The 11,563-nt window shown below is 33.3% G+C and overlaps 1 protein-coding gene across 1 annotated transcript in view; it reads right to left on the bottom strand.

Annotated features, from left to right (window-relative positions):
* Positions 1–665: 665 nt before the first annotated feature.
* LOC127791557 (uncharacterized protein At4g26485-like) overlaps positions 666–11,563 on the bottom strand; it is a 34,448-nt gene continuing 23,550 nt past the window's right edge. Inside the window, exon 4 of the mRNA XM_052321540.1 lies at positions 666–1,242. Within this exon, the coding sequence (XP_052177500.1) occupies positions 666–1,242 (577 nt within the window). The remainder of the gene's footprint in view (positions 1,243–11,563) is intronic.

Here is an 11,563-nt window from a genome sequence, read left to right as displayed (position 1 = left end):
TCCTTGATCAGGCCTCGCGCCCCCGCGCCACTCCTTGCCCTCATTGGACCGCCTTCTCCAAGGGTCGGCTCTGATAACACTTGTAACATCCCGCATCGAGCGATAGGAAGGATCGAAACAACTTACCCTGATAGGCCTACACGAACTTCCCATGGGGGTCACCCATCCTTGGATTACCCCAGGTCAAGCACGCTTAACTTGGGAATTCTTTGCCAATATTTAGCCCAAAATGTATCCAGCTGGTGTTGTTTATTTCTTTACTTATCCTCGATATATACTATTCTTCTCTGGGCTCCCGGGGTATTACAGAGCGAGGCAATGGATTTGGGTGTATTTTTCCCTCATTGTCGAGCCGTAAACGGGGCAATGGGCTTGGATGAATTTTTTCCATGTTGCCGAGCCGTGAGTGGGGCCATGGATTTAAATGTATTTTTCCCACGTTGTCAAGCTATGAACGGGGCAACGAGTTTGAGTGTATTTGGGTTTCCTTTCTGTAAGAAAATCACGCAAATATATGCCAAACAAAATAAGAGTAATGAACACATAAGCATTTTTTACGTGGTTCGGCCAAATGTGCCAATGTCCATAGCCCCAATTAGGGCTTATATTATTGCTGATACTTTGTTAGATATGACATTCATGTACAACTTGAAATAATTCAAATTTCACGTCTTCCCGAGGGTTTCCCCTGAAAGGGTTAGTAAAATGCATGTGTTGGGACCAACTAATTTCTGTATGCAGTATGGTTCCTCCCAATTGGCTCGTAACTTCCCATCATCCTTGAGCGCATTGGTTACGGTGGACCTTCTAAATACTAGATCGCCTTCTTCCATGGTTTTATTCCTTACCCGAGAGTTATAATAACCAACGATTCTTCTATGATAAGCAATCATCCTCATGGCAACGTAGTCCCGTTGCTCCTCGATCAAATCCAAGTTCTCACGCAATGCCTCAAAATTCCCCCCACCATTATCTTCCTTATACGCCATCAGCTTAGGAGAGTTAGCTAAAATTTCAATGGGAATCAAGGCCTCCATTCCATACACCAGATTGAATGGAGTTTCATCGGTAGCAACTCGACTAGTTGTTTTGTAAGCCCACAAAATGTACAGTAGTTCATCCGCCCATGTTCCCTTGGCTCCTTCAAGACAAGTTTTTAGGCCATGTAATATGGTACGGTTGTTGACTTCCGCTTGCCCATTGGCCTGTCCATACGCCAATGAAGAAAATGTAGTTGAATCCCTAAGTTATCACAAAATTTTTTGAATAAGTCACAATCAAACTATTTTCCATGATCTGTGACTATAATTCTTGGGACCCTGAACCGAAACACGATGTCTTTCCATATCATTGCTTCCACTTTTCTAGCCATAATGGTGGCCAATGCCTCAGCCTCAATCCATTTGGTGAAATAATCAGTGGCTATCGGTAAGAATTTCCTTTAACTCGGTGCTTGTGGGAATGGACCCAAAATGTCTAAACCCCACTGGGTGAATGGTACAGGCTGGAATACAGGTTGTAACTGAGATATCAGGGCGAACTGGATTGGAGCCTTGTTGCTAACATTTGTCACACGATTTGACTTTCTTTAACACGTCTAATCGTAACGTGGGTCAAAAGAGACCTGCCCACAAAACCTTAGCTACTAGGGCTCTTACTCCCAGATGCTCACCACACACCCCACTATGGATTTCTACCAGAGTGTATTCGGCTTTCTGAGGGTCAAAACACTTGAGAAATGGCATAGTGAAGGCCCACTTGTATAATACCCCATCTATAATGGTGAACCTTGCAGCCATATTCCAAGTCTTCTTGTTTTTAGTGGATTATTAGGTAGTTCATTGCTAGTCAGATATTGATAGAGTGGCATTCGCCAATCCATTCCTGTTTCAACACATGTCACTTCATTCTCTTCAATGCTTGGTTAATGAAGCACCTCAACAAATATTGTTCGCCTGGTAGTTTCTTTAGTCGACGCTAGCTTAGACAAAGCATCAATGTGCCCATTGAGTGATCAATTTATTTATACAAACTGAAAATTCTAAAATGTTTGTTCTATGTCTTTTACCTTTCAAAAGTACTGTGCCATCACCTGTTCTTTGGTCTCATACTGCCCATGGAACTATTGAACAATCAACTAGGAATCACTATGGGCAATTAACTTTGTTATTTTCAATTTTCGTGCTAACTTCAATCTAGCAATCAGTGCCTCATATTTTTCCACATTGTTGGAGCTTGGGAAAGCAAACCGTAGAGAGTATTCTAACATTTCCCCCTCGGGGGGTATAAGTACTATCTCGGCTCTGCTTCCCTGTGAGCTGGACGCCCCATCCACAAACAGTAACCATTCGGTTTGCTTATCTCCCCTATCTCACTTGAATGTGTACACTCTACAATAGAGTCTGCCAAAGCTTGTCCCTTTATGGCTTACTGGAGTTGGAACTGTATATCGTACTTGCTTAATTCAATGGACCATTTGGTGAGACGACCAGAACATTCAGGCTTCTGCAAGATACTCCGCAATGGTTGGTCTGTAAGTACAATGATAGAATGAGCTTGGAAGTATGGCCTCAATTTTTTGGAGGCATTTAGTAGAGCCAGTGCTACCTTTTCCAATCATACTTCTATATAGACAATCATACTAGTTATAAAATATAAGAATAATCTAATCATACTTCTATATAGCTTATTATCCACATATACTTCCTCATTTATAACCATTCAAGAAGGCATTTTTTTTTTTTTAACATTCTGAAATATCTTAATTTCTTGTGACATGCAATGTCAATAATATCTTTAATGCTTCTAAGCCAGCCACGAGGGTATAAGTTTCATTATAATCTATTCATTTTCCTTGATTATACCCTTGAGCTACTAATCTAGCTTTAATTCTAATTTTGTTTATAAGCACCCATTTGGTTAGGTGATTCTTAGGTCTTGGAACCGATTGCCACACTTCATTTCTTTCAAATTGATTTAGCTATTCTTGTATGGAAATGATTCAACTTTCATCATTTAAGGGCTCCCTTAAAAACAACAAATTAACACTCATTTCTAAGAGATGATCTTGTTCTAATTCCTTTAGAAGGATCTCCTATGACCTCATTATCCTCCACATATTTTCTTTCTCTTGGAAATGATGGTTCTCTCTCTTTATGAGCTACATTTTCTTCATTAAGCATTTAACCATATTATCATTTGATAAATTTGATTCCTTTTGATCTAATGAGAATTTTTCAAATTTCTGACCTAATTCATTATCACACTCTTCCTTAGGTTTTAGAACTTCAACACTCAGATCATTAACTATAGCTTGATTTGATTCTTCTACTAAAAGAGTTTTCTAAATACTCTACATGTTTTACTTTGAGTAGAATATTCTAAGAAAATTCTCCATCACTCTTACCATCAAATTTGTCTATAGTGTCTTTACTATTATTAAGGATAAAATATACACTACCAAAAATATGAAATATTTGGTTTTCTTTCTTTATATAACTTATAGGGGTTTTCTTTAAAATAGGCTTTATGAAATCCCTATTCATCATATAGCATGAGGTGTTAATGGCTTAGACCAAAAGATTTTTGTCAAATAGCATAATTCTAGCCATTTCTTGTAAAGATCTATTTTTCTTTTCAACTACCTCATTTTGTTCTAACATTAAAAAAATTATGATCAATATCATTTTCCTTACAATAGTGCTTGAATTTTTCATTTCAAAATCTCCCCATGATCACTTTTAATTTTTGAAATATATATATATACCTTTATGAAAAGATTTTAAATGACTTAAATGTTTCACTTTTTGAAGCAAGACACATTATCCAAATGAACCTAAAGTAGTCATCTACAATGACAAGAGTATAATGTTTTCCATCTACACTTTGGATTCTCATAAGTCCAAAAAAACTAAATGAAGTAAGGTTAGAGACTAAGAGGTTGTGACTCTATTATTAAGCTTAAATGATATACTTATTTCTTTGCCTTTCATACATGCACCACAAACTTGGTCTTTTTCATATTTGACATTAGGCAATCCTCTAAGAAGATCATACCTACATAATTCATTAATGATAATCATACTAGTATGCCTTAGCCTATTATGCTATATCCAAGAATTTTGAGTAATAGATGATACTAGACATTTTTCTATACTAGAAAAAAATAAATCTATACACATTTTCTATCCTATTACCTATTATTTTTGTCTCATTTGTTTTTAGACATGTAACCTTACAAGAATTAGCATCAATGCATACTTTATGATTCATATCACATAATTGATAACACTAATCAAGTTATGTTTTAAGGCCATTTACCACAAACACATTTTCTAGCACACAAACAAATTTTATTCTCCCCCTTAATCAATGCATATATCAAAACACTATAATTCTCCCTTAATTTTAGAAATCAATATAAGTTTTCAACAAAATCATAAAAATTATAAATATAGAGAATTTAGGGATAGAAACATACCACTAAGATTTTATTAAATAAAATCGTTCTTACACTTGGTTGGTAAATCATCATTTGGGGTTAAATCCCTTTTTCATCCCCTTTTCCTTCATGTTTGATTCATCCGCAAAGATTTCACTTTAACTTCCAATTGGATGTCAAATAAATCTACAAAAATAAATCATTCACAAGATTTTGGTGCCCAAACCACTTTGGGTTCACCAATGTTAGCCTAGAGCTCCTCCTTAGGAACCCAAAATTGTTTAAACCTATGTGGATTGTTTCTTACAAAACCTTTGTTTACAAATTAATACCAATTGTTAAGATGTGAAGCAAATGATTTTTGTTTCCTCTTTATGAAAATTATTATTTTTTTATCCTTATGCACATTCTTACGAAAATGAGAAATTTTAGGTATCAAAACTTGCTTGGATTCTTGAGAATTAGTATAAGAAACATTAGTGGGCTTAGTTTTCTTAGGAATCCATTTCATTTTAGGTCCATAATATGATTTCCTTTTTAAAGGACAATTGTATGCAATGTGACCTAATTTACAACAATAAAAACAATTAATATTATGATAGGTGTGTAAATGTGAGCTTTTGACTTTTGCTCTTAGACTCTGAAAAATTTCAACACCTTTGTCATGATCATATGAATTTGTAATCTCCTCTTTTAAAACGGATTTCTCATTTAATAAACTATTTGAGGATTTCAATTCAAATTCTTCCAAAACTCTTTCCTTTGAAAATTCTTTATTGGAAGCAAGCAAATATTCATTCTTAGATTTTAAAACTTCCAATTCATTTGACAATAAATCTAATTGTTTTTTAAGAGTTTTGTTCTTTAAGCAAAGTTTTTCAAAATTGACATAAAATTCATTTAAAGCATTCAACAACTCTTCATTTGTAAAAGCATCATGATAATCATTTTTAGCATTCAAAGAACTACACTCATGATCATTTTCAATATCATCATTATCATCAAAATCATAGGTAGAAGTAGAGGTTATCTCCTCTTCTTCCTTAACCATGAAGCACGGGATGGGCTTTGAGTTTTCTTCCTCCTCTTTTTGTTAATGATTCAATGAATCTTCACCTTACACACTTTCATCAACATACATACAAAAATTGTTAGAGAGATAAATTGAATCAAGAGTGTCCAATATATCTTTAGCAATAGAGCACTTAGAAACTTTAGCATAAACATTATCACTTAGGGCATGTTGTAAAATATGCATAGCTCTAATATTTAAAGAAAAATTATTTTTGTCATGATCATTCCATTCCATGTTTGGTTTTAAAATAAAACCATTTTTCACAATATTCCACAAATAACAATCAATGGATGTCATGAAAACAAAAATTCTTTTTTTCCAAAAATCATAAAATGAGCCATCAAAATAAAGTGTCACATTAGTAGGATAACCTTTTGTCTGCACTCTCACCCTGCAATTAAAACACAATAAAAAAACACAGTAAAACTTTTATATATATTTTTTTATTTTGGTGAGAGGTTTATACTTATCTGTGTACGAGTGCAGTTGTAGTCCAAATTTAAATTTATATTTTCTGGATGAGTTCAAGTCGTCCACTGAGAGATTTATTTATGGCAAAAGAAAAAAAATATCACACACACGCACACGCATTTAGATGAATTGGCAACAAGATTTTTTTATAGATTTTTAGATAATAGATACTAGGAAATAAAATAAGGCAGAAGTTGAAATAAACGCTAAATGTGAGGATATGAAATTGGATAGCACTTGAATTAAGACAATTTCAACACCAACCCGTTGATTCCCAATTTTTAACAGACAAGATTAGCAACATTAATTTAATTTCAGATATAAGGGTTTGTTATTAAATGCAATTAGAGATTATGATAGTTCTAGTTTAAACAATCCCCATACATGATATGCAGTATTCTAATTTAAGCAACTACCATAAATCCAATTGCAATTAACACACAAAATAACTAAATTAATCATTTGGTTTTGGGTATGATAGCTTTTCCAGTTCTAGTAACTCTCATGCATGACATTAATGCTCTAAGTTATGCTTACGCTCCAATCCAAACCTAGAGATTTCTCAATAATTAATACACACTCATACTGAAATTTAAATTAATGTCACTCATTTAAAGCGCAGCTTTCTTTGGGAATCACTGGCGTTGGACACTGTCCTTGTCTTAACCCAAGATTAGATTTAACTACTCATCTCCATTTAAAAGTTAATTGACAGGAATTTAAATGGCATAATTTAAATAACGGAATTTAAATGAAATGAATTAAAATAGCAGAAATTAATCGGCCATTTAAGCGGTGGATAATAAAATGAAAGGAATTAAAATTACAAAAATTTAAAGACAGAAATTAACTGGTTAATAAAGTAACAATAAATGACATAAGAATTCAAGAGAAGAAAGAAAGAAAGTAAGATCACAAGAGAAAACAATAGAGAAAAGAAGAAAGAACAATAGCAATTCTCAAAGAGAATATCTAAGAAAATAACTAACCTTTGATTTAAGAATAATAATCCCCTTACAAGTGCAACCATGTAAGCTATTTCTAGCTCACAAGATGCAATACAAACCACATAATTTCAATTATTCAATTAGACATAATTATATCTAATGGGCACTCACACACTTAAAGTTAAATGGATTTTAGCTATAATACACACCTAAAGTTAAATAGATTTTAGCTAAAATACACACCTAAAGTTAAATAGATTTTAGCTAAAAAACACACATAATAAAACACTCATAAAACAAATATTTAAAAATAAAAAATTAAAAAATTTCTACAATTGGGTTTTTGATCTTCATTAGGATTAAAAATGCTTTGGACCTTCTCCAAATGATGTCTTCCATTGGTTGCTCAAGTTGGGCCTTAAACATGTACTGGGCCTTGGGCCTTCAATTTAATGGGCATGCGCTGGACTTTAATTATTCATGGGCTAGGTTTGAATTCTTCATTCTTCAATTCAATTTGAGTCTCCAAGCCCACCTTCTTCATGCCTTCAAGCAAGCAATTGAGTGTTATTAATAGATTATATATTATATATATATGTATTACACATGGTACATATATATATATATTACATGCACGCGTGTATTGATGTATATGTATTATATATATTTATATATGTATTATTATTATTATTATTATTATTATTAAATTTTACTTTAGAACTTCATTTAATTCATTTTTCAATTTAAACTTACATATAACCATAAAATATATATTAATATTTAATTTAAGCTAATTTTAAGATCAAAAGAAGGGTGTAATTATAACATAATTTTTACAGAATTAACCACTAATCATACTCCCCAACTTAAATATTGCTAGTCCCATAACAATTAGATTTTACATCGGCCAGTATTTATTCACAATAATTGCATGAATATAAAAATTTCAAATTCGAAATTGAAATGCATAGAATATACACAAGTTATCTAGCATATAGTCGAATATCCTAAATCAACTTTTTGGTTAAAGGTCATACAATCTCAGAAACAATAAGCAGGATAATTAATAAACCACCCTACTCCCTCAAAGTTTCGACTCCAAACCTTACCACGGATACTCTCTCCAATAAAAGCGATCCTTCAAGTGTATACACAAATGGGTGCACCGTTATAAGAGTAAATTGCAAACAAATTCAAACTCGATGCCATCCCAAGTACAATGAACGTACTTTCAAGAAAGAATAGGAAAATTAACATAGCTCCATGACTGAAATAATGCCCTAAATGAATAGCTTCTGAATTTAAACATGATTCCCTAATCCAAACTCGAATTCTGAGATCACATGATTTATAGCATTAAGAGGGACTAGACCGAGTTGTAATGGGGCTATGAGGTTAATATGGGTTGTCAAAGAAAAGGTAAAGTATGCAAAGGGTCAGCGTTTATTTTGAAACAATTCCGCTGAATAGCTAAGAGAATTTCTCTTTTTTTTTCACTTTTTTTCTTCTTTTTTTTTCTTTTTTCTTTTTTTCTTTTTTTTTAAATATGAAAATAGCTAGATAGACTAATTCCCAAAAAAAAAACACACTAGGTTGGACAAAATTCATATGATTATGGGTTAAACGAGGATAACAAAAGAAATTGTACTACAAATGTCTTAAATGGGCTAGCGATGGAAGTTAATTTAAGGAAAGAAAAAGGTTAAAGGCCCAAAATGAAAGAATTTGATCCCCCTATCATGCTTCTACAAAACGATATTACTCAGTCATCTAATTCAGAGTTTGAAACCAGTCAAATTCATCCGCTATCATACTAGACATTCAAAGCAATTTGATGTTTTGAAACTATTAAAAATATGAGATAAACAATAAAGCATATTTAGAGTAAGTGTTATTTCACTCAGAATTAATGGTTATTAGGCTCAAACACTCACTTGGATAATAGTCTCCACTTCTGTTGAGGGATTATACAGTGTACTAATCAGCTAATTACTATTACCTTTGACTTTATGACCGATAACCAATTTTTAAATTTTGAATACCCAATGAATGCAAATTACTTGTTCTAATGCATATACATTTTCAAATAAGAAATCAATGCATTCATGTTTCGTATTGCAAACTTAACCAATTATTAGTGCATAACTCCAAAGCTTTAGGAATAACGTTATTTAAAACACACATTTTTTTTTTAATAAGAGTAGATAAAGATAATCAATTCACACAAGACTATAAGCAAGTAATAGCAAACTTACAGTTAAACATGAACCAGATAATTCATAACTAGACCTTACACCCCCCAACCTGAATTACAGTAATAAAATAGGGTTGTTAGGAATACCTATAACTCCACAAGTCTATAGATTTACTGTGAACTGTTAAAACTCAAACAAACAAATGAGCATATCATATATATATATTTATATTTTCACACTAAAATAAAATTTTCATGCAAGTCATAAGATAAACAAAATGCGTCTTAAGAGTACAAAAAATACTCCTTACTCAGCCATATTATCATAGACTTGCCTAACAAAATTTCACAGTTTTTTTTTTTTTTTTAGGAAAAACAACCAAGAAAAATCCTACAAGTTGTACAATAATTAGATGCATCTTAAGAGTGCAAAAAGTACTCCTTACTCAGCCATCTTAATAAAGAGCACTCCTCACAGTGATAAATCTAAATTAATCAGACCCCTTAGGCGCTTGTTACTGATTACCTTAGACTAGTCTATTTGAGACTCATGAGGATCGTGCTGTGGAACACAAGCGTGTAATTTCTCTAGCAGCTCCTCAATGGCAAATGCTGAAATGAGAATCTTTCTTGCTGAAAGAGAAATGAACTTTTGGTCCATAGCCTGATCAAGAAAAGAGAGCAACCAATTGAAAAAAATGATTAACATTTAAAAGTCCAATGGGTTTGGTATAGAGATTACTCTTAGCCCAGGAGATTATACAAAAGATTTCTTCAAGTGTTCCAAAATCTCCTGGTAAAGCAATGAAGGCGTCTGACTGATAAATCTTACAAGTCATGCGCTCAAACATAGAAGTCGTTTCTATAAGTTGACCGCATGTAATCCTGGAAATATGTGGTTTAGCCAAAGGGTTTGGCATTACACCTACCACACATGATTTTCCAAGATGTGCAGCTTGTGAAACATAACCATTCAATCCACGACTTCCCCCTCCATATACCAAATTAATTTTTTTCTCTCCTAATTTTTGACCTAGTTCATTTGTTGCAAGTGCGTAACAAATATCACTCCCGAGTTGAAAGCCACAAAGTACACATATGGTATTGATTCGACGAACTAACTGGCCTTTCATGTTTGTTCCTTATGTATGCCCTGGAAAGAGGTTTGGCGATCAAAAGTAGCTATACAAAAATTCAACAAGAAATAAATACAAACAAAAATCATGCGTATGTACAAGTAGTTGTGATTGTGGATCACATCTTCCTCTGGTTTTACGTCTAGAAATGATTTAAACACTTTCTATGAAGTGGGATAGGCTTCCCATCTAATTTTCTTATAGATTGGCAAACATGGTCGTTTTTAGACAGATTCCCAAGACTATAGCGTTGGTGGTCACTTATGAACTAGGTCCATAAAGCAAGAAGTTCTCTTTGCACTATTCCACATGGATGCGTCTCAAGAGTCAATCGAATATCATCCAAAGACTCCTTACTCAGTCCATCCTTTATGAAACTAATTTTCTCTTCTCGATTTACGGACGTAAACCCCACAGATTTGCATCATGTGTTACAGGTCCATCGAGCACATTTGTGACAACCATTTACTCTTTTCGCTCTTCGTTTTTTCGCAAAACTACTCTTCCTTGAGCCTGGGAAGTGCTTAAAACTAGCTGAAGTTTTGCCAGCTAATCGAACTTTTACTTTAATCAACTAACGAATATCTTCAAGGATGTTATTATGCATTAGCAGCCTAAGTCTTTCACACCTAGCAGCATAAATTTTTTTCAAATCATTCTGCGGGAGAGATGGATAATACTTGCGAATTTTTGAGAGTTGAAGATACTTTTTAAAAAAAAAAAAAAAAACTATAATAAGAAGAAAGTAAAGAAGTATAAACTTTACAAAAGGGATGAGAGTACCTAATCAGAGAATAACACAAATGAGAGAAGACTGAACTCAAAGAAGTGTGGCTTGCCTCATGTAGATACGAGATCTCTTATAGGGCATTGGAAGTCACTATTCCTACAACCACACTTGGCTCAAGGCATGCCACGAGTGCAGGGTCACATCTGGCATCTTCTTTTTCAACGTTCGGCATTTCTTTTTTCAACGCTTGGTGCCTCCTTTTTCAACATTTGGCAGTGTGCCTCTTTCTTTATAGGGCGGTGTGGTTGCACTGCCCGAGAAAAATGACTACCACCAACGTCAATTCTATCTCCCTCTTTTTTTCTCAATTTTTTATTATTATTTATTATTATGTTTTTATTTAATTTTATTTTTTAGGGGCCCAATAAAATCATATATATCACACAAGACAATATTATCGAGTTAACCAAAATTATTTGCATAATGGATCAATTTCAAACACCAATAAATCAATTCTTAAGTACACCTTACCACCTAATTTGAATTGCGTATTGTCCTCAATCGGCAAT

This window comes from Diospyros lotus, chromosome 15 (genome assembly GCF_014633365.1).
Source record: "Diospyros lotus cultivar Yz01 chromosome 15, ASM1463336v1, whole genome shotgun sequence".
NCBI lineage: Eukaryota > Viridiplantae > Streptophyta > Magnoliopsida > Ericales > Ebenaceae > Diospyros > Diospyros lotus.
Note: the sequence above shows the minus strand (reverse complement) of the source record. Positions and strands in the feature narration are given on the sequence as shown.